Source organism: Hyperoodon ampullatus (assembly GCF_949752795.1).
Source record: "Hyperoodon ampullatus genome assembly, chromosome: 12".
In the NCBI taxonomy this organism is placed as follows: Eukaryota; Metazoa; Chordata; class Mammalia; order Artiodactyla; family Ziphiidae; genus Hyperoodon; species Hyperoodon ampullatus.
This window is the reverse complement of record NC_136925.1, coordinates 765,747-789,897: the sequence shown is the minus strand read 5'-3', so window position 1 is coordinate 789,897 and position 24,151 is coordinate 765,747. Positions and strand designations below refer to the sequence as shown.

Sequence of the window (24,151 nt, the reverse complement as noted above, 5' to 3'; positions counted from 1 at the left end):
TACTCAAGACAGTGAACCAGAAAGATCAGGACCACAAGATAACTGTCTATTGTGCCTTCATTTGATTTCCTCCCTCTCTGAGGTAGCAGAAGAATCTACAGCCTCAAAGTAGACAGCAATTCAATACACTGAGTTACCAATTAAATTACACATGAATTTGTAAATGACCCTTGCCGATTCCTGAATGGTGGCCTTCCTCCTTCTCTCTGGGTTAGGGAGGTGTCCTCCAATGTTCTCCTACAGCACCACGTACTTCTACCATGGAACTTCACATATTTCATTATTTCTGTTTAACTACTATTTCACCCAGGTGCTTCTGGAGGACAGGCACTATGCTATTCATATCTGTATAACAGCACCTAATCCAACATCAGGATGGAGCAGTGCCTCAATCAATTTTAAATAAACAAATGGATAAATATATGGATCTGAAACAACTTTTCAGTTTCATGTGGTTCAGTTCTCTGTAGCTCTATTTTGAATAACCAACACGCCTAATTCAAATTCAAACTAAAATTTTTTAGTATGTGCACTAATACAGAGTGCTCACGATTTGAAATCTCTCAAATAACAATTGCGCTTTCCACACATACATTAGATTATTTTATTAAATTAATCCACTTGTAACAGCTTTTTAAAATGACTTTGAACCAGGCATTCAAGATCAACTTGGTATGACAAAAAGACATTTCTACCTGTCAGCCTAAGTGCTAGAGTTTGTGGGGATTTTTTTAAAGTACCTTCATCTAAACAAGGGTTTCTCAACCTCAGCACTAGTGACATTTTGGCCTAGATAATTCTTTGTTGTAGGCAGCTGTCTAGTCTATTTTGAATATATTATAGGTTCCATTAATCCATACACTTTAAATTTACACACATAATTCACTAGCAAATATGAATTCATGGCAATATAAGTCTATAAAGCATACTATCTGGATTCAGACCCAAGTTTGATTCACAGGTAGATATTATTTAACACTATGATTTTGAGCAGGTACTTAAAGTGCTTGGGGTTAAATGCAGACTCTCCTCAACTTGTGCAACTACTAAATAGGAGTAATCAAACATATGGAACACACAGTATATGTGCATGTTATGTGTGTCTCGTTTGGTTGTTGAGAGGATAAAATGAGACCAGATATTTTTGCATCCTATGTGAATTATAAAGTATTATATTGATAAAAATGTGTGAGTTACTAATAATAACTTTTAAAATAAAACCATGAATATACAAGAGCTAAGTAAATACTGACTTTTATTCTTCACATTCTTGGTATTGTCAGAAAACTCCTGAATTTAAGAATCAGTTTTTAGAGACCCTGTCAGTACTTTTTGTGAAGATCCAATTTAGACCCCTACCAAAGGTTCTGAACCTGAGGTCCAAGGACCTAATAATCACAGACCCTCAAGGAATCAGTGGGTATAATTCAGGAATCTTTAAATGTGGACATCTTTTCTCACTAACTGTATGAAATGTAGTGTTTCCTTCCATTATAAAAGAAGGGAGAAGACAAGAGAAATAGTAGTAGTTCCTGTGATTATGTCATAAATAGAAATAACAAATATTTTCATATCACATTACATCTGTGGCATGTATCTTGAAATATCATTTATGTTTATCATCACTTTGAAATTACAGTAGTTTTAGACCCAAAATATGGTTGTTTTATAACATGAACAGGCATACAGTCTAGTCATATCGATGACCTTCATACTGACCTCTTTACAAAATAAAATTTTATTTTAAATTGCCCGTATTTAAATATATTGTCTTGCTATTTAAGTCTTTGATAAAGAGGAATATATCTTATAATATCCCACATTTATTTTTCAATATTCTGATATCTATATTTCAATATAACCAGTTTCTTTTGTAACACTATTTATTTAAAACACTATTTATTTAAACCAGTGATTTAAGGAGTCACAGACTTCACCAAATTTCCAAAGGGGACTTCGGCAAAAAATATGTTAAGAACTATTGCAGAGAATTATGCTTCAGTGTCCTAAGGGATGTATACTTCACATGATATTCCCAGAAATACCACAAGATGGCTTTCTTACTTCAGATCCACAGTTGAGATTTTCAGAAACATTTTGTCTCCTCTCAGAGTTATTTTATGGAAGATTGTGAAGCTCACTGTATTGATCAGAGTTCTCCAGAGAAACAGAGCCAGTAGGGTGTATGAATATACATCATACATATGGAGAAATTTACTATAAGGCATTGAAATTATGGAAGCCAACAAGTCTCCAGATCTGAAGTCGGCAGGCTGGAGACTTGGAGAGCCAATGGTGTAGGTCTAGTCCAAGTTCAACGGCTGGAGAAACCAGCAGTGCCAATAGTATGGTTCTAGTGTGAAGGCCAGTAGGTTCAAGACCCAGAAAGAGCCAAAGATTCAGTTCAGGTCCAAAGATAGGAAAAAACTGATGTCCCAGCCTGTAGGCAGTCCAGCAAGAGGGGTTCCCTCTTACTCACAGGAGGGTCAGCCCTTTTGTTCTATCCAGGCCTTCAACTGATTGAATGAGGCCCACCCACATGAGGGATGGAAGTGTGCTTCACTCAGTCTACCAATTCAAATGTTAATCTCATCCAGAGACACCCTCCTAGACATACCCCAAATAATGTCTGACCAAACATCTGGGCACCCAGTGGCCCAGTCAAGTTGATACAAAATTAATCAGCATGCTCACCAAATATTTTTCAACAAGTATTTGTTGAGTGAATGCTCACAATGCTTACAGGCAGTAAACCAATGGAACACTGACATGCTAAATGTGGTTCAAAGCTTCATGAAGTTTGCAGTCCAGAGAGCTTAACAGGATATAATAGGAATAGCTACACAAATAACTCTAAAATAGCAATGTGATAAGTACGGGGGAAAGAAAAGGCAAAACTTAAGATCTAAGTTCATCTGGAGGGTTAAAAAGGAAGAGCTCACTGAGCAGTGAGGTTCAACTGAGATCTAAGGGCAAGTAGAAGAGGAGGGGTCGACCAGCTGAAACGCCGGAGGTGGTAATGCCGGAAAGAGAGGCACAAACCCCGATGCAGAAAAGCGTGGCTTCCTGGAGAGAGCAGAGTGAAGGAAACATCAGCTGTGGGAAGAATGATGAAAGAGGCAAGCCCTGTTGACTAGGTAAAGTTTTAAACCTTAAATCTAGTTGTCGCTGTTGTTTTCCTGGTGAGTTATGCCGTTTCATGAAAATGCTACCAGGGAGCTGGCAGCACTCACCACACAGCATTGTGACTCCTACACTGAGGAATCCCGATACTCAAGGTGGCTCAGTGAAGAAAGAAAAAGCCATGCTTCAGAACCAGTTTCAGAGTACCAGGCAACTAACAATGGACTCAGCTGGGGACCACGACTCCGTCTGATTCACACACATCCCCCCAACTGCGCCCGTTCTCTGTATACCACCACCTCCTCTCCACCACACTAAGGAATTAATACCCTACATCAATGACAACTTAACATATGAAAATTAACTTCAAACAATATTTTAAAACACACTTTGTAGAATATTTCTAGTCTATAATGGAAACCCTGGTCACCAGAAGCAGCAGTTGCCTCCAGAAAAGGAAAACAGCTAGCCGGGGCACAGAAATGGGAGGGAAACAAACTTGTCAAATTTTTGTATATTTATTTTTATACAGTGAACCTGTAAGGATACTCATACATATTAAGAACCATTTATCTCATTTTCCAAGAATAAGATGATCATATTTCTTATTTACATCGGTTAAATCGCTATCCTTACGTTTCCGGCAGCTGTGGCTTGGGCAGAGACGGCCAGTTGCCTACTGTAACATCTGTTCTCCCTTTCCTCCCCGGCAAGAAAATCCTAATATTATGTAGGGTAGTCACGTATCAGGTGAAAGACTACCATTCCAGACTCCCCTGGAGTGAGATGCGGTCATGTGACAAAGTCCTGAGCAACGATATGGAAGCAGAAGTGCTGTGTGCATTGTGGGAAAGGCTCCTTAAAGAAAGCTGACTCCACTGGAAAGGAGGCCTTCTTGTGTTCCTCTCATTTCTTCCAGCAGCCAGCTTGGAAAGAGTATATGACGTCTATAAACCTAGAGCTGGTTAGGACCAAGAAGTGCTCTTGAAGACGGCAGAGCAGCAACGTCCCTGATGACTCTGTGGACCCACCAAACAGCCCCAGACTGTCTACCTCTAAGTTCCTTCACGTGTGAAAGAGAAATAAGCTAGGTCTTAAGTGAGTCACTGCTGTTTTGTTGTTTTTTGTTTGTTATATGTAGCAAAGTCTAATTCTAAATGATACACTGGTCATCCTTATACTCACTAAAGGGAAGAGATTCTCCAACACACACCCAACAGCATAAACATCCCTCAAGTGGCATGTGACCTGTGAAGAGGTTATGGCCACATCTGAAAGGTAGAACAGAGCTATAAGAATGACTTCAAGAATGATCCCTCATTTATCCCTTCAATAAACTTTTTTTGCAGAATACGTAACTATATTCCAGGGCCTATGAGCAACTATGTTGAAAGATGAAGCTATAATACAAACCAGCATAACCACCCTGCAACCCACCTCCACCAAGGAACACTGAATACTGTAATTTCTGTAGTGTTTTTTTCATCATAACATGAAGAGGAACAGAAGTGAAGTACTATATAGATGTAAAAAAAAAACAAAAACCAATCATCTTTCTAAATCCTTAGAATACAGAAATATTTCCATAGAACTCTACATAGAAATGAACCATTTTCCACAGAATTAACCTTTATTACTAATATTTATTTGGCTGTAGAAAATATGTCCTCAGTAAAATGGGCAAAAAAAATGTGAATAAACATTTGAGAGCTGATTCCCCGATTTTTTTTTCCCCTGAAACTTAAAATCTTAAGTTAGACTTAGTTTCACACATTCACACCTTTAAAATAACAATCTAAGGGTTCTGGTCCTGTGCAAGCTGGTGTAAGCATACTTTTTCTTGTCTCTCCCACTAAATCCAATGAGCAGCTATGTGAAAACTCTGAAGCATAAATGGTAGGAAAAGAACTGGGGAAGAAGACCAGAATCCAAGGTACCACCAAAGCATCAGTGACATTTCTTAGAGTTTGCCCTCCAGTATGACCTGGCTTTTTTTTTTCATATCCCTCTGTAATCAACTGGCCTTGACTCAAAAAGCAGCACAGGGCTTCCCTGGTGGCGCAGTGGTTGAGAGTCCGCCTGCCGATGCAGGGGACACGGGTTCGTGCCCCAGTCCGGGAAGATCCCACATGCCGCGGAGCGGCTGGGCCCGTGAGCCATGGCCGCTGGGCCTGCGCGTCCGGAGCCTGTGCTCCGCAACGGGAGAGGCCACAACAGTGAGAGGCCCGCATACCGCAAAAAAAAAAAAAAAAAGCAGCACAAAAGCTGGGAATGCAACTGAGTGCAGGCAAAAAGAGTGCCAACCAAAGATTTCTCTTTCTGGTCCAAGAATCAGAAAAGGGTACTCTTTTAAAGGTCACCAAGGAGGGAAGTTCACTATTATTTTCCATTCCCTCCAGTCCCAACCCCCAGGCAATCCCATAGTGGATGGCAGGAGCCACTGTAGATGTCTAAAATTCTGAGGGAGGAAAACCATTCTTCTTAACCAAAGGAGCAATGGTCCCAAGATCATGGGTCAAATGTCTGTTGCATTTTTCTCTGTCTTCCAGTAAAACTTGGCCCCAGATACAAACGCACCTGGAGGAAACACATAGCAGAGCAGGGAAACTAAAGGCACAGTTTTCTGGCTACTGGGCTGGAAAGGGGGGACCTCAAGAAGACAAAAAGCATCAGAAAGATCACAGAGAAAAGGAAACTCAAGAAAGTAATCTCGTAAAGTTGTATATAAACTCCTGAGGTCACCTCTAAGCTATGCATGTATAGATCTGATCTTAAACAGCCTAACAAAGGACCTCAGAACTAAACTATAGAGTAAACCACTGCATAGATCCTACACTGGCCACTAAGCAATGCACATGATGAACAGATCCAAGCAGAACTACAAAGTAGGGTTTGAAAACATAATTGATACTGGAACCACAACCCACAGAAGATGAGTCCAACTTTCAAACTGACCTAACCAGGTTGAGTGGCTGCAAAAAACTAAAAAGGACAGCATTCCCTTGAGGATTTAACCAAAACCTAGATTCTCCTAATATGCAAATATCCAGAATACATGCAAAAATTATTCAGCATATAAAGAAACAGGAAACTGTTAATTCTCAAAGGAAAAAAATCGACAAACGCCAGTCCTCAGATGACACATACAATGGAATTATCACATGAAGACTTACAATGTTATTGCAACTATGCTGCAAACCATAAGGGCCAAACATTTTGAAACAAATGGAAAGATAAAAAGTCTTGGCCAAGAAAGAAAAGCTATAAAAATCCTAATGGAAATTTCAGAACTGAAAAATACAATAACTGAAATAAAATATTCATTGGATGTTCTCAAGAACAGAAATGAGGTATAAGAGCAGAGACTAAATTAACTTAAAGAGAGATAATTAGAAATTAACCATCTGAAAAGAAAAAAGAAAAAAAAGACTGAAAAAAAAGTCAGAGCCTCAGAGACCTGTGGGACAATACCAAAAGGCCAAACATTTATTTCAACAGAATCCAAAAGCAGAGAAAAAAAAAAAAAACATTTGGAGAAATAATGGCTAAAAACTTATCAATTTTAGCACAAGACATAAACTGAAAAACTCAAGAAGCTCAGCAAACCCCAAGAAGATAAAGAAATCCAAACCCAGAAAAATTATGTTCAAGTTGCTGAAAACTAAAAAATAAAGAAAACATCTTCAAATAAGCCAAAGAAAAATGACATCACATACACATGACTTTTCAAATGACTGCAGATTTCTCATCAGAAATAAGGGAGGCCAAGAGAAAGAGAAATGGCATTATTAAAGCGTTGAAGGAAAACAACTGTCAACCTAGAATTGGTTCAAGATGGCGGAGTAGAAGGACGTGCTCTCACTCCCTCTTGCGGGAGAATGGGAATCACAACTAACTGTTGAACAACCATCGACAGGAAGACACTAGAACTCACCAAACAAGATACCCCACATCCAAAGACAAAGGAGAAGCCACAATGAGATGGTAGGAGGGGCAAAAATCACAAAAAAATCAAATCCCGTAACTGCTGGGTGGGTGACTCACAAACTGGAGAACACTTATACCACAGAAGTCCACCCACTGGAGTAAAGGTTCTGAGCCCCACGTCGGGCTTCCCAACCTGGGGGTCTGGCAATGGGAGGAGGAATTCCTAGAGACTCAGACTTTGAAGGCTAGTGGGATTTGATTGCAGGACTTTGGCAGGACTTGGGGAAAGAGAGATTCCACTCTTGGAGGGCACACACAAAGTAGTGTGCGCATCGAGACCCAGGGGAAGGAGCAGTGAACCCAGGGGAGACTGAACCAGACCCACCTGCTAGTGTTGGGGGGTCTCCTGCAGAGGCAGGGGTTGGCTGTGTCTCACCATGAGGACAAAGACACTGGCAGCAGAAGTTCTGGGAAGTACTCCATGGTGTGAGCCTTCCCAGAGTCAGCCATTAGCCCCACCAAAGAGCCCAGGTAGGCTCCAGAGTTGGGTCTCCTCATGCCAAACAACCAACAGGGACGGAACTCAGCCACACCCATCAGCAGACAAGCAGATTAAAGTTTTACTGAGCTCTGCCCACCAGAGCAACACCCAGCTCTACCCACCACCAGTCCCTCCCATCAGGAAACTTGCACAAGCCTCTTAGATACCTTCACCCACCAAAGGGCAGACAGCAGAAGCAAGAAGAACTACAATCCTGCAACCTGTGGAACCACATTCACAGAAAGATAGACAAGATGAAAAGGCAGAGGGCTATGTACCAGATGAAGGAACAAGATAAAACCCCCAAAAAACAACTAAACAAAGTGGAGATAGGAAACCGTCCGGAAAAAGAACTCAGAATAATGATAGTGAAGATAATCCAGGACCTCAGAAAAAGAATGGAGGCAAAGATCGAGAAGATGCAAGAAATATTTAACAAAGACCTAGAAGAATTAAAGAACAGAGATGAATAATACAATAACTGAAATGAAAAACACACTAGAAGGAATCAATAGCAGAATAACTGAGGCAGAAGAACAGATAAGTGACCTGAAAGACAGAATGGTGGAATTCACTGCTGTAGAAAACAATAAAGAGAAAAGAATAAAAAGAAATGAAGACAGCCTAAGAAACTTCTGGGACAACGTTAAATGCAACAAAATTCACATTATAGGGGTCCCAGAAGGAGAAGAGAAAGAGAAAGGACCTGAGAAAATATTGGAAGAGATTATAGTGGAAAACTTCCCTAACATGGGGAAAGGAAATAGCCACCCAACTCCAGGAAGTGCCAAGAGTCCCACACAGGATAAACCCAAGGAGAAACATGCTGAGACACATAGTAATCAAACTGGCAAAAATTAAAGACAAAGAAAAATTATTGAAAGCAGCAAGGGAAAAATGACAAATAACATACATAACCTCCCATAAGGTTAACAGCTGATTTCTCAGCAGAAACTCTACAAACCAGAAGGGAGTGGCATGACATACTTAACGTGATGAAAGGGAAGAAACTACAACCAAGATTACTCTACCTGGCAAGGATCTCATTCAGATTCGATGGAGAAATCAAAAGCTCTACAGGCAAGCAAAAGCTAATACAATTCAGCACCACCAAACCAGCTCTACCACAAATGCTAAAGGAACTTCTCTCAGTGGGAAACACAAGAGAAGAAAAGGACCTACAAAAACAAACCCAAAACAATTAAGAAAATGGTCATAGGAACATACATATAGATAATTACCTTAAATGTGAATGGATTAAGTACTCCAACCAAAAGACACAGGCTCACTGAATGGATACAAAAACAAGACCCATATATATGCTATCTACAAGAGACCCACTTCAGACCTATGTACACATGCAGACTGGAAGTAAGGGGATGGAAAAAGATATTCCATGCAAATGGAAATCAAAAGAAAGCGGGAGTAGCAATACTCATATCAGATAAATAGACTTTAAAATAAAGAATGTTACAAGAGACAAGGAAGGACACTACATAATGATCAAGGGATCAATCCTAGAAGAGGATATAACAATTATAAATATACATGCACTCAACATAGGAGCACCTCAATACATAAAGCAACTGCTAACAGCTATAAAAGAGGGAATCGACAGTAACACAATAATAATGGGGAACTTTATAACACCTCACTTACACCAATGGACAGATCATCCAAACAGAAAGTTAATAAGGAAACACAAGCTTTAAATGACACAACAGTCCAGATAGATTTAATTGATATTTATAAGACATCCCATCCCAAAACAGCAGATTACACTTTCTTCTCAAGTACACAGGGAACATTCTCCAGGATAGATCACATCTTTGGTCACAAATCAAGCCTCAGTAAATTTAAGAAAACTGAAATCATATCAAGCATCTTTTCTGACCACAATGCTATGAGATTAGAAATCAATTACATGGAAAAAAACGTAAAAAACACAAACACGTGGAGGCTAAACAATATGTTTCTAAATAACCAAGAGATCACTGAGGAAATCAAAGAGGAAATAAAAAAATACCTAAAGAGAATGACAATGAAAACACAATGATCCAAAACCTATGGGATGCAGCAAAAGCAGTTTTAAGAGTGAAGCTTATAGCAATACAATCCTACCTCAAGAAACAACAAACATATCAAATTAACAATCTAACCTTACACCTAAGGAACTTCAGAAACAAGAACAAACAAAACCCAAAGTTAGTAGAAGGAAAGAAATCATAAAGAACAGAGGAGAAATAAATGAAATAGAAACAAAGAAAACAATTGCAAAGATCAATAAAACTGAAAGATGGTTTTTTGAGAAGATAAACAAAATTGATAAACCATTAGCCAGACTCATCAAGAAAAACAGGGAGAGGACTCAAATCAATAAAATTAGAAATGAAAAAGGAGTAGTTACAACAGACACCGCAGAAATACAAAGCATCCTAAGAGACTACTACAAGCAACTCTATGCCAATAAAATGGACAACCTAGAGAAATTGACAAATTCTTAGAAAGGTATAACCTTCCAAGACTGACCCAGGAAGAAACAGAAAATATGAACAGACCAATCAAAAGTAATGAAACTGAAACTGATTAAAAATATTCCAACAAACAGAAGTCCAGGACCAGATGGCTTCACAGGTGACATCTACCAAACATTTAGAGAAGAGTTAATACCCATCCTTCTCAAACTCCTCCAAAAAATTGCAGAGTAAGGAACACTCCCAAACTCATTCTATGAGGCCACCATCACCCTGATACCAAAACCAGACAAAGATACTACAAAAAAAGAAAATTACAGAATAATATCACTCATGAATACAGATGCAAATATCCCCAAGAAAATACTAGCAAACAGAATCCAACAACACATTAGAAGAATCATACACCATGATCAAGTGGGATTTATCCCAGGGATGCAAGGATTCTTCAATATATGCAATTCAATCAATGTGATGCACTATATTAACAAATTGAAGAAGAAAAACCATATGATCATCTCAATAGATGCAGAAAAAGCTTTTGGCAAAATTCAACACCCATTTATGCTAAAAACTATCCAGAAAGTGGGCATAGAGGGAACCTACCTCAACATAATAAAGGCCATATACGACAAACCCACAGCAAACCTCATTCTCAATGGTGAAAAACTGAAAGCATTTCCTCTAAGATCAGGAACAAGACAAGGGTGTCCACTCTCACCACTATTATTCAACATAGTTTTGAAAGTCCTAGCTAAGGCAATTAGAGAAGAAAAAGAAATAAAAGGAATACAAATTGGAAAAGAAGAAGTAAAACTGTCACTGTTTGAAGATGACATGATACTATACATAGAGAATCCTAAAGATGCCACCAGAAAACTACTAGACCTAATCAATGAATTTGGTAAAGTAGCAGTATACAAAATTAATGCACAGAAATTTCTGGCATTCCTATATACTAATGATGAAAAATCTGAAAGAGAAATTAAGGAAACACTCCCATTTACCATTGCAACAAAAAGAATAAAATACCTAGGAATAAACCTACCTAGGGAGACAAAAGACCTGTATGCAGAAAACTGTAAGACACTGATGAAAGAAATTAAAAAGGATACCAACAGATGGAGAGATATACCATGTTCTTGGATTGGAAGAATCAATATTGTGAAAGTGACTATACTACCCAAAGCAATCTACAGATTCAATGCAACCCCTATCAAGTTACCAATGGCATTTTTTTACAGAACTATAATAAAAAATCTTAAAATTTGTATGGAGACACAAAAGACCCTGAATAGCCAATGCAGTCTTGAGGAGAAAAAAACGGAGCTGGAGGAATCAGACTCCCTAACTTCAGACTACACTACAAAGCTATAGTAATGAAGACAATATGGTACTGGCACAAAAACAAAAATATAGATCAATGGAACAGGATAGAAAGCCCAGAGATAAACCCATGCACCTATGGTCAACTAATCTATGACAAAGGAGGCAAGGATATACAGTGGAGAAAAGACAGTCTCTTCAATAAGTAGTGCTGAGAAAACTGGACAGCTACATGTAAAAGAATGAAATTAGAATATTCCCTAACACCACACACAAAAATAAACTCAAAATGGATTAGAGACCTAAATGTAAGACCAGATACTATAAAACTCTTAGAGGAAAACATAGGAAGAACACTCTTTGACATAAATCACAGCAAGATCTTTTTTGATTCACCTCCTAGAGTAATGGAAATAAAAACAAAAATAAACAAATGGGACCTAATGAAACTTAAAAGGTTTTGCACAGCAAAGGAAACTACAAACAAGACAAAAAGACAACCCTCAGAATGGGAGAAAATATTTGCAAACGAATCAATGAACAAAGGATTAATCTCAAAATATATAAGCAGCTCAGGCAGCTCAATATTAAAAAAACAAACAACCCAATCCAACAATAGGCAGAAGACCTAAATAGACATTTCTCCAAAGAAGACATACAGATGGCCAAGAAGCACATGAAAAGCTGCTCAATGTCACTAATTATTAGAGAAATGCAAGTCAAAACTACCATGAGGTCTTACCTCACACCAGTCAGAATAAGCATCATCAGAAAATCTATAAACAAGAAATGCTGGCGAAGGGTGGAGAAATGGGAACCCTCTTGCACTGTTGGTGGGAATGTAAATTGTTACAACCACTGTGGAGAACAGTATGGAGGTTCCTTAAAAAACTAAAAATAGAATTACCATATGATCCAGCAATCCCACCACTGGGCATATACCCAGAGAAAACCATAATTCAAAAGGACACATGCACCCCAATGTTCACTGCAGCACTACTTACAAGAGCCAGGTCATGGAAGCAACCTAAATGCCCATCGACAGATGAATGGATAAAAAAGATGTGGTACATATATACAATGGAATATTACTCAGCCATAAAAAGGAATGAAATTGGGTCATTTGTAGAGACCTGGATGGATCCAGAGACTGTCATACAGATTGAAGTAAGTCAGAAAGGGAAAAACAAATATCGTATATGAACGCATATATGTGGAATCTAGAAAAATGGTACAGATGAACCAGTTTGCAGGGCAGAAATTGAGACGCAGGTGTAGAGAACAAACGTATGGACATCAAGGGGGTAAAGTGGCAGGGTATGGTGGTGGTGGTGTGATGAATTGGGAGATTGGGATTGACATGTATACACTGATGTGTATAAAATGGATGACTAATAAGAACCTGCTGTATAAAAAAAATAAAATTCAAAAATTCAAAGGAAAAAAGGAAATATCCTTCAGAAATGAAAATGAAATAAAGGCATTCTCAGAGGGAGGAAAAAGAGGACAACTGGTCTCCAGCAAAATGCTCTGAAAGAAATGCTAAAGGAAATCCTTTAAGTGGAAGGGAAATGATACCTAAGGAAAACTTGAAATATCAGGAATAAAAGAAGAGTAACCGAAACAGTAAATGTCTCAGTAACTATAATAGATTGTCCTTTCCCTCTTAAACTCTTTAAAACATGTATCACAATTAAAATCAAAAGTTATAAACATTACATTAAATTATCACATCAAAAATTTTTTTCATACAAATCAAAGCAAAAAAACAAAGAATCTGATTAAAAATAAAACAAACAAAAAAAACAGGCAGAAGATCTGAACAGACATTTTTCCAAAGAAGACATACAGTTGACCAACAGGCACATAGGAGAGTGCTCAATATCACTAATCATCAGGAAAATGAAAATCAAAACCACAATGAGGGCTTCCCTGGTGGCACAGTGGTTGAGAGTCCGCCTGCTGATGCAGGGGACATGGGTTCGTGTCCCGGTCCAGGAGGATCCCATGTGCCGCAGAGCAGCTGGGCCTGTGAGCCATGGCCGCTGAGTCTGCGCGTCCGGAGCCTGTGCTCCACAACAGGAGAGGCCACAACACTGAGAGGCCCGTGTACCGCAAAAAAAAAAAAAAAAAAAAAAAAAATACAATGAGATATCACCTCACAGCTGTTAGAATGACTATTATCAAAAAGACAAGAAATAACAAGTGTCAGCAGGGATGTGGAAAAAAGTGACTCCTTGAGCACTGTTAGTACAAGTGAAATTGGTGCAGCCACTATGGAAAACAGTATGGAGGTTCTTCCCCAATTTAAAAATACAGCTACCATATGCAGAAACTCCACTTCTTGGTATTTATCTAAAGGACACAGAACACTAACTCAAAAGGATATATGAACCCCATGTTCACTGCAGCATTATTTACGATAGCCAAGATAGGGAAACAACCTAAGTGTCCATAATGGATGAATGGATAAAGAAAGTGTGGTGTAAATATTTACAATGGAATATTATTCAGCCATGAAAAAGAAGAAAATCTTGCCATTTGCAGTAAGCTGGATGGACCTTGAGGGCATTATGCTAAAGTGAAGTAAGGCAGACAGAGAAAGACAAATACTGTATGATCTCACTTATATGTGAAATCAAAAAACAAAAACAAAAAAAGAGACGAGCTCATAGATACAGAGAACAGATTGGTGGTTGCCAGAGGTAAGGAATAAGGAATGGGCAAAACGGGTGAAGGGCGTCAAAAGGTACAAACTTCCAGCTATAAAATAAATAAGTCCTGGGGATGTAATGTACAGCAAGGTGACTGTGGTTAATAACACTGTATTGCATACTGGGACACTAAAAGAGTAGATCTTTAAAGTTCTCATCACAAGAAAAAAATTTTTGCAACTACGTACAAGGATGGATGTTAATTAGACCTATTGTGATCATTTCACAATATATACAAATATTGAATCATTATGTTTTACACCTGAAACTATATCAATTGTCAATTATATCTCAATTTTTAAAATACTATGTAATACACATATGAAGATGTAAAACATATAACACCTATAACATAAACAGAGGAACATAGTGAGACCTATATGATGGTAAGATTTCTGTACTCCAATTAAGTGGCAAATGTTCATTTTAAGTAGATTGTGAAAAGTTATGTATATCATAATTTCCATAGCAACTAATAAAAAAGACTATACAAAGAGATATTGTAAAAAACTCAGTAGAGGACTTCGCTAGTGGCACAGTGGTTAAGCATCTGCCTGCCAATGCAGGGGACATGGGTTGGAGCCCTGGTCCAGGAAGATCTCACATGCCACGGAGCAACTAAGCCTGTGCGCCACAACTACTGAGCCTGTGCTCTAGAGCCCGTGAGCCACAACTACTGAAGCCCACACAACTAGAGCCCATGCTCTGCAACAAGAGAAGCCCCTGCTCGCCACAACAAGAGAAAGCCCACACACAGCAATGAAGACCCAACACAGCCAAAAATAAATAAATAAATAAATTTATTTTTTAAAAAAACTCAATAGAGAAATTACAAGGGAATAATAAAAATATTCAAATAATACACAAGAAGGCAGGAAAGGAGAAACAGAAGAATAAAAAACAGAACAAACAGACACCTAATAATAAAATGCTGGACAGAAATCCAAACATTAATAATTACATGAAGTGTGAATGGTCTAAACACAGAAACTAAAAGACAGATATTGTCAGAAACTGGCAACGGCTACAAGCAAAACTGACTGATTAGATCATTACTGCTGTGAAGATCCATGAAATGTCAACCTTAACCTCTGACTCTACAAGTAAATTTCCAGCTCTTCCTTTTGTCATTGGGTCCTTCTAATCAGTAATATCTCTGTTATTTACTAAGCTTTCTCATTTTCCCAATTTCTCAACTGAATATTCTCATGATTTGGAAAAACGTAAATTTCCTGAGAAATTTGAGGAAGAAGTTACTGTACGGAAACAGTTTTTCCCCCCTATGATGTGTCCTGCACTGAGAGAGATTTGTTGAAGTCTTCTAGCGTTAGCATCTTTTTTATTTCTCTTTGCATGTCCTATACTGTCTTTTTTATGAAGGTACCTGCTGTGTTATCTGGTACATAGACATTCATTACATGTATAACTTCATTCAGAATTGTACCTTTCAGCATTATGTATTTTGTCTCATTTAATGCTTTTTCTTTTTTGAAAATAAATTTATTTATTTACTTATTTATTCCTGGCTGTGTTGGGTCTTCATTGCTGCACGTGGGCTTTCTCTAATTGAGGTGAGCAGGGGCTACTCTTCATTGTGGTGCGTGAGCTTCACATTGCAGTGGCTTCTCTTCTTGTGGAGCACTGACTCTAGGCACGTGGGCTTCAGTAGTTGTGGCACACAGGCTCAGTAGTTGTGGCACACAGGCTCAGTAGTTGTGGCTCGCGGGCTCTCGAATGCAGGCTCAGTAGTTGTAGTGCACGAGCTTAGTTGCTCCGCGGCATGTGGGATCTTCCCAGACCAGGGCTTGAACCTGGGACCCCTGCATTGGCAGGCGGATTCTTAATCACTGCGCAACCAGGGAAGTCCTGATCATTTCATGCTTTTTGACATGATGTCTACATTGTCTGATGTCAGGATAACCCTGATTTCTTGCTGTTTGCACTTTCTCGTATCTTTATTTTTAGCCTTTCTGTAACATTTCGTTCTCAATGTATCTCTTATATTCAGCATAGCTTGCCTGTGCTTTGTGAAACAATCTGAAAATAATTTTATTAGAGTTAATCTTCATTCATATTTATTCATAATGACAAATTTGTTTGCTCTCAATCCTGTCATATTATTATGATATAGTTAACATATGTAAAAATTAAATATAAGCAAGATTTTGAATAAGTAAAAAGTTTAAAGGTCCATAAAAATGCTCACTAACCAAGTTTCAATTTCTTATTGGCTCTGGGTACATAAGTAAGGACACTGTTTGGCTTACTAACCAGACCTGCCAATATTAGTTACAACAATAACATTCTCATAGTTTCAAGATTATTGGTTTAAGACATACCTCAATTTGGACAAGTAGATGGAAAAACAAAAGGAGGTTGGGCCAGTACTGCCAAGACAAACTCAAACTTCATATACAACACTAAGACACAGAAGAGAAAGTCACTCTGCAATAATCCTCCCAAGCACATAAATGCACTACTTAAGCAACAGAGCAGATTTTTTTTAACTCGGATTTTAAAATGGATTAAATGGATTGTGATTAATTAATGAATCACAACCAACATTTTTAAAAATCTGAAATGGGATAGTACTAGAGTGTGCTATATACAGCAAGTATTGTATTATAAAATTTGGTTTCAATTACATAAATGTGTTAGTTTGCTAAAGGTGCCATAACAAAGTACCACACTGGGTGGCTAAAACAACAAAATTCATTTTCTCACAGTCAAGATGTCTGTGGGCAGGGCTGTTTACATTCAGAGGCTTCTCTCATTGACCTGTAGATGCCTATCTTCTCCCACTGTCTTCACACTGACTTTCCTGTTTATGTATCCCTATCTCCTCTTCTTATAAGGACATCAGTCATATTGGATTAGGGCCCACCCTAAAGACCTGATTTTAATTTAATTACCTCTTTAAAGACCTTATCTCCAAATATGGTTAAATACAGAGAGACTGGGGTTAGAACTTCAACATATGATTTTGGGGAGGACACAATTCAGCCCATAACAATGTGTTTACACATATATTATGTATGTATATATACACTGTCTCACAATCAAAAAATGTTTTAAATCTCTTAGAGGACTCTGAATAGATGTTTTAAATGTATTTTAATACATTGCAAGCTTAAGAGGCCCAGCCTTAATATTTTAATGGAGTCTTAGGCCTCCTTCAGTCTCCAGATGGTCAGGTCCTAGTGAGACAGTTTAGAATTTAACTACTGCAGGGATACTCATAATGTATTCCTGATGTAATTCATAGAACCATGTTCCTATGAACATGTAAGTACTTTTGCTGATGTTCTTACTCAACCATTTTTAAAAAAATTAGTGTTTTAGGTCTAGGGTTTGTTTTTAGCATAGAAACCTAATAGTTGCATTTCCATGTTTTAGAGAACATTATCAATTACTATATTGACTTCCCAAACTACCAGATTAAACTACAGAAATTTAAAGGCAAAGTGTCTCTCCCCTGTCTTTAATCTCAAAGGCCTCAAGTATCTGAAACCAGTTTAGTTGATGGCTAACTTACATATATCTTCAGGGCCTGAGGAAAAATATTGATGTTTTAAATTCTCTAAATTCATTTAAGGCAACACTAATCCTTTGTTTTAAAGTGTACTATATTACATACATGAAGCTACAGACAGGTAAAAATTAATATATAAGCCATAAAATATTTTAAATAGCACTTTAAGAATACAAACAACCACACTTTATATTTAGGCCCCATGTCTAAGAAAATTTCTTAATAATTTAGCTTAGAAACATTCCCAGCTTAGTCCTACTGAACTGTAACATGTTTGCTGATCAATTCTGGGTCCATACACTATCAACAAGTTTGTTGAGTTGGCTCAGTAACATAAAATAAATAATGATGTAATGAATAGACCAAATCAGGCCACTTGGAGCCTGTAACAGTATTTGGTCATGTCAGTTTTGAAAGCCATTGGAAAATGGTCCATATACTTGTTTTGTCAGAGTAACTGATTACTTCCAAAGTCAAATAGATTAAAGGCTGGTTTCACACCACTGGAACTTTTAAATTCCGTATCTTTGCATGTCACTGCTCTCACCTCAGCAATTTTAACTCCCCAGGGCATACCTCTACCTTTCTTTCACACTTCCAAGCCTTCACACACTTTGAGCAGAGCACTGAGAAGCAAAAAGCTTTCCTTGTTCTTTTTCTAAAGACATTTTTTAACCTACACCTGGCATTCTGTGAAAAGCTATGAAAGACTGCAAAGGACATGTGATCTCAGTCAGGCTGACTTATATGAATCTGAGAGTAAAATGTCCATCTGTCTCTCCCAGAGAGAAAGTGTAGTTTTATTTTTTACTATGACACTCATAAATTTAATAGGTCACACAATCATGTTTGATTTGTTAAATCAAAAATTCAAGAGAGAAGGGGGTAAAAAGTACATTTAAAAATAAGTACTTCATAACCGTTCCAGCTATGAGTTCAGACTCTCTATGTAAAAATATTATCATAACAATAATTAGTTGTAGTAATAAAAAACCTGTTTTATAATATATGTCAGAAAAAACTAATATCACTCTTTAATATCTGAGGGAAGAGGTAAAACAGAATTCATATTTCAAATGGAAATGTAAGTACACGCAAAGCAGGAATCTTATTCATTGCTATATCCCCTGCACCCAGAATATTACCTAGCATATAGTGGATTCTGAATATTTGTTAAAATTTGAAAGAGATAAATAAATGAAATCATCATTCTATTTTATAAAGACAGTAACTGAAGCCAGTTAAGAAAATCTCACTCAAAATCTCACAACCGCTAATGAAAAGAATTGTGACTTGGACTCATTTCTTCTAGACACAAAGTCTTAGAGGGTTCATTCCATTATTTCACATTTTCCACACTTGCCCGAAAGTCTGAAGGACATCAGAACACAAAATGAAAAACCTCAAACCTATTCCTCTCTTCAACATTTTCTGTACTCCACATCACCAGTTCTCAAATCAAATTCATCTTTCTACTCATTAGAGCACCGCATTGTTTGGTTTTGTACTATCCTGCATTACCAAGGCAATAGACAAATATGGAGGTGTATGGCTGAACACTTCATTACAACGGGCTTCACATCAGTGGGATTCCACGTTAAATAATATATCCGTTTATCATATTGCTGAGGCAACTCCAGAGAACTGTACTAGGTGAAAACTTTCTGAATGATTCATTCTGTTATAGTTTACACTGAAGAAAAAGAGGGGGTTTAAAGTAACTTTCCTTCATAGTCATCAGCCTTGTTTCTCTCTTTTTTCCCTACAACACATTCAGCTCATTAGGTCTCGACATACGAAGACAAACATCTACAAAAGCACTTGCCCAGAAGCTCATTTCTCACATTTAAAAGTTAATAAGCTAACCAAAACTGACTTAGATAAATCACCATCACTATCTTAAACTGGATCTAACTGCCTAAAATGTGGTATCTTTGAGAGATTTACTTGCAGGTCACATTATCATTTCATCTTAAAGATACAGAAACCATGTAAACACAACTTAATTATGATTAAAGTATGAATTAGTGTTTTCTACCATTGCACAAATAAAGCAAACTAATAAGTCGAGAAATAAAAAAATAAGTATGATTATTTTTGCATGTAGAATTTTAATTTTGAAGAGTGATTTATGAAACATTATTAATGTCTATTATTGAAAATTCCTGAGAAAAAATTTGAAATACAACTCATCTAAATCAGGCAGTACCCTTGAAAATTATAAACATTAAACATTAAATTAGATGAGCCTATATAACACAGACAAAGATAAGCACCTCAAAAGTAATTTCTGTGAACAGAAAGATACTGAATCTCGTAAGTGTGAGGTAGAAATGCTTCTCCAAATGCTATGATGAAACCCTACCTGCAATGATGTATACTTGAGTATACAAACAGTAAGAACCAGACATGAATTATTACCAGTGAAGAAAGATTCTATTTCTCTAAGGTTTTTTAAATTCTTTATTTTATTATTATTATTATTATTATTATTATTATTATTTGGCTGTGCCACACAGCTTGGGGGATCTTAGTTCCCCAAAGAGGGATGAGGGACTGAACCCGGGCTCTCGGCACTGAAAGCACAGAGTTCTAACCACTGGACTGCCAGGGAATTCCCTTAAATTCTTTATTTTTTAATTCAGATCACATCTCCTGTTTACCTCAATTTGTACCAAGATTAAGCACCTCCCAAAGCTTATCCAGCAAATAATTAAAATTTCATGGCATGGTCAGGCTTAAACCAAATTCCACCTTTTCTGACTATATGCCATTACACAATACAATGGTATATGGAGTCAACTGAGCTTTAGACTTCAATGTGAATTTACTTACAAGAAATTACATTAAAGAGGAGAAATGTCTTAGAATGATACTCAACCTACCACTTTAAAAGCTACCTGCTTTAAAAGGTGAGTTCTGTTTGGAAGACCAAAAAAAAAAGACTGTTTTAACATGGCTCATCTCTCCATTAAATAAACATTTATTTAATGTTAAATGAGCAAAATTCTGTACTAAGGATTATGATTCCTATGGCAATCTAAATCAAATAAGAAAAAATACAATGCAGTAAATACCAAATGACATGTTACAACTGAATACATAAAAAACAGAGGTGTTAAGTAATGTTAATAGGACTAAGATAATTAGGAAAGTCTTCCCCAAAGAGATCATTATTAAATTAACTAATGACATTTTCATTGTAGGAATTACGCACAGACAAAAAGGCAAGTACTAAGTAAGACATTCAGCAAATATATTTTAAGTGGAAGGCTAAATTGGGGACCTAATGAGATAAATGTGGAGAAGACAGTAGACCTAACTGACAGACTGATTTTACATTCAATGTAATAGGAGATAATATCATACTAAAAATACTTGGATAACAGAAGAACAACATGAAGAAAATGCTAATTGATGAAGATATTTCTTTCATACCTACGCGTAGGACAGACTATAATACTGAAAATAAAACCAGGAAAACTGTCCCAGTTACCCAAAGGTAAGGTGATGAAGGTCTGTGTGACAGTGGCTGAAGAAGGCTTAGTGTAGCCAGACGACAGGCTGGGGGGTTATAGGGGGGAAGATCTACTAGAGTTTCTTTGCAGCCAAGGTTACCACAAATGATTTTTGTGGTAATCAAGCTACTGGAAAACTTAAAGGCCCAGAGGTCTTCAGAGCAGCGCCCATCAAGAAGATCCCACAACTATAGTTTCAGTGGTACATATGAGGATGTTTTGTGACTTCCATGAGGTACCACAGAACTGTCTTAGGACTGAACAAGAAGAGTAAAGCTTATTCCATTAATCACTCCAAAGCTGGCCACCTGGATTTTAAATCCAATTTGATACTATGCAGACAATAAAGTTCAGTTACAAAGTCAAAACACGTGTTCTTAACACATTAGATACCACACCTTAATGCCTTTGGTGGAAGATTTCTGTGATATTATTCTTAAGTGGAAATTAACCCTTACTCTTGAACAGGAGTTAAAAGGATTTCAAGAGCATAAATTCTTTTCTCTTTTTTTTAACATCTTTACTGGAGTATAATTGCTTTACAGTGTTGTGTTAGTTTCTGCTGTATAACAAAGTGAATCAGCTATATGTATACATACATCCCCATATCCCCTCCCTCATGCGTCTCCCTCCCACCTTCCTTATCCCACCCCTGTAGGTGGTTTCAAAGCACCCAGCTGATCTCCCTGTGCCATGCAGCTGCTTCCCACTAGCTATCTATTTTACATTTGGTAGTGTATATATGTCCATGCCACTCTCTCACTTCGTCCCAGCTTACCCTTCCCCCTCCCCGTGTCCTCAAGTCCATTCTCTGTGTCTGTGTCTTTATTCCTGTCCTGCCCCTAGGTTCATGAGAACCACTTTTTTTTTTTTTTTAGATTCCATATATATGTGTTAGCATACGGTATTTGTTTTTCTCTTTCTGACTTACTTCACTCCGTATGACAGATTCTAGGTCCATCCACCTCACTACAAATAACTCAATTTCGTTTCTTTTTATGGCTGAGTAATATTGCACTGTATATATGTGCCACATCTTCTTTATCCATTCATCCGATGATGGGCACTTAGGTTGCTTCCAGGTCCTGGTTATTGTAAACTGTGCTGCAATGAACATTGTGGTACAGGACTCTTAAATTCTTGATGTAAACAGTAAAGGCATAACGACTCTTGCTCAGGGATTGCCTATTCCATCAACCCCTTGAAACAGACACCCTGGCGCCTGACTGGAGGAAATTCAAACAGGTTATACCACTCACGTGGTTCTTTTTAAGGGGCAACCCATTATTTGGTCATGAATTACAGCAAGGAGGTACACCTGAAAGTCATAAATCGTTTTGTCACATCAAATTTTCCCTTTTTTTCCTACTGAAAATAGGCCCCAACCTGCAGAATAATAAAAAGGAAGGAAAAATCAAACTAACAATTAAAATCACTGAGGAAAAAAATAGGTAGGAAATATTTAAAATTTCATAATGCTTTATGACCAGAAATACTGAATAATCATAGATAAGTAAAAGTTGCCTGTCATCACAAAAATCAAAAAGAGCTCACAGGAGCTACAGTTTGTTAAATCAAAGAAATCACAAGTCTTCAAGCCATTAATAATGATTAACAAATCACCGGCACCATGTTGGGGGAGGCGGACGCGGAGGTCCAGTTCTTGAAGGAAAAAAGCGTCTGGTAGCGAGCCCCAAATGACCCAACAGGCCTCTGTGCTCACTGATGGCATTTTCCATGTACTAAGGGAAATGTCAAAAAGCACACCCTCAAACAAAGGAACAATCCAGAGACAAATCCTGGCGATAAAATAAATGGGACTGCTAAGTATCTCGTCGGCAAACTGATACACTCCGAGGTGTTTTTCATTTGAGAGAAATCTTAGGTGTTTACATCACCAGTGAAGAAAAATGAAATGAGGATCTGAAAATCTGAAAAATGAAATGAGGATCTGAGGTCTCTTGCACTGTATTCCCCTTTTCATAAAAAAGAGAAGTCTTAAAAAAAAAAAATTCCAGAAGGCCAGGTTCAAAGACATAGGAACGGCTTTAGCCACAGTCCCACGTCTGGGGCAGGGATTCTGCGCCGGGCCACACCAGGGCCCCCGAGGCAGAAGCCACCCACCACGAATTCCCAGCCTCTCAATCGCGTCCCTCCAGAAACCAAGAGGCCTTGACTTTCCGGTTGCTCACGTGACCCCACTCAGAACGCGTTTCTGGCCGAGCTGGGCCCGTAGGGCCACCTCGCTGCACGGCAGCCTCCAGTGATGGGCACCCTAAGTGCGCCCCGTACATGCGTGGCACATCGAGGCCGAGCCGGCAGCCCACCCTGCTACCTTCACAGGCACACTCCACTCACGCACTTCGCTGCCACTACTTTCTTTGCCTCGGCTCCCGCTTTCGGAGAAGCCAAGCGGTATTTAAACAAGTTACGTCCCCTCCGTTCCCCGAACAGGATGCCCAGGCGCGGAGCCACAACACCCCTTCCCATCAGGCTCCCGGGCACCGACCCCCACGCTCGGCCCCCCCGTTCGGCCCGCGCCCAGGCTCTCGGGGGGCGCTCCGGCGGGGCGGCATCCCGGGGGCGCGGGCGGAAGGGCTAAGCGGCGTCCGCTGCGCCGCCGGGGGGCCTGCCCGTGACCTTGACCGAGACCGAGGGGGGGCCGGCGGGCTTACCTTGTTGAGTTGGGGGCTCCGGGTCACGGCGTAGCCGCGCTGGGGGGTGTGTCGGCGGCCGGGGGCTTGGGGCTGCATGGCGGACGGCGCGCGGGGTCGGCGGGGTCGTGTCCGGCCGGGTCGGGCGGCTGATGCTGCCGGGACGCCCGAGCTGACTGTGGCGGCGGCGGCGGCGGCGGCGCTGGGGAAGGGCCGGCGGCCGTGGGCGGGCGTGGGTGGGAGAGAGGGGTGGACGCGGCGGGAGGGGCCGGCGAGGAGCCCGTGTCCCCAGCCCTGCAGCCTGCGAGAAGCGCTGAGTCATGGCTGGGGGAGAGGCGAGCG

General features: G+C 38.9%; 1 protein-coding gene across 1 annotated transcript in view; it reads right to left on the bottom strand.

The window, feature by feature from the left end:
• The window catches only part of ME1 (malic enzyme 1), a gene marked incomplete at both ends in the record, with an annotated part of 189,115 nt that extends 165,207 nt beyond the window's left edge, over positions 1-23,908 (bottom strand). Inside the window, one exon of the mRNA XM_079716087.1 lies at positions 23,831-23,908. Within this exon, the coding sequence (XP_079572213.1) occupies positions 23,831-23,908 (78 nt within the window). The remainder of the gene's footprint in view (positions 1-23,830) is intronic.
• Positions 23,909-24,151: the final 243 nt, after the last annotated feature.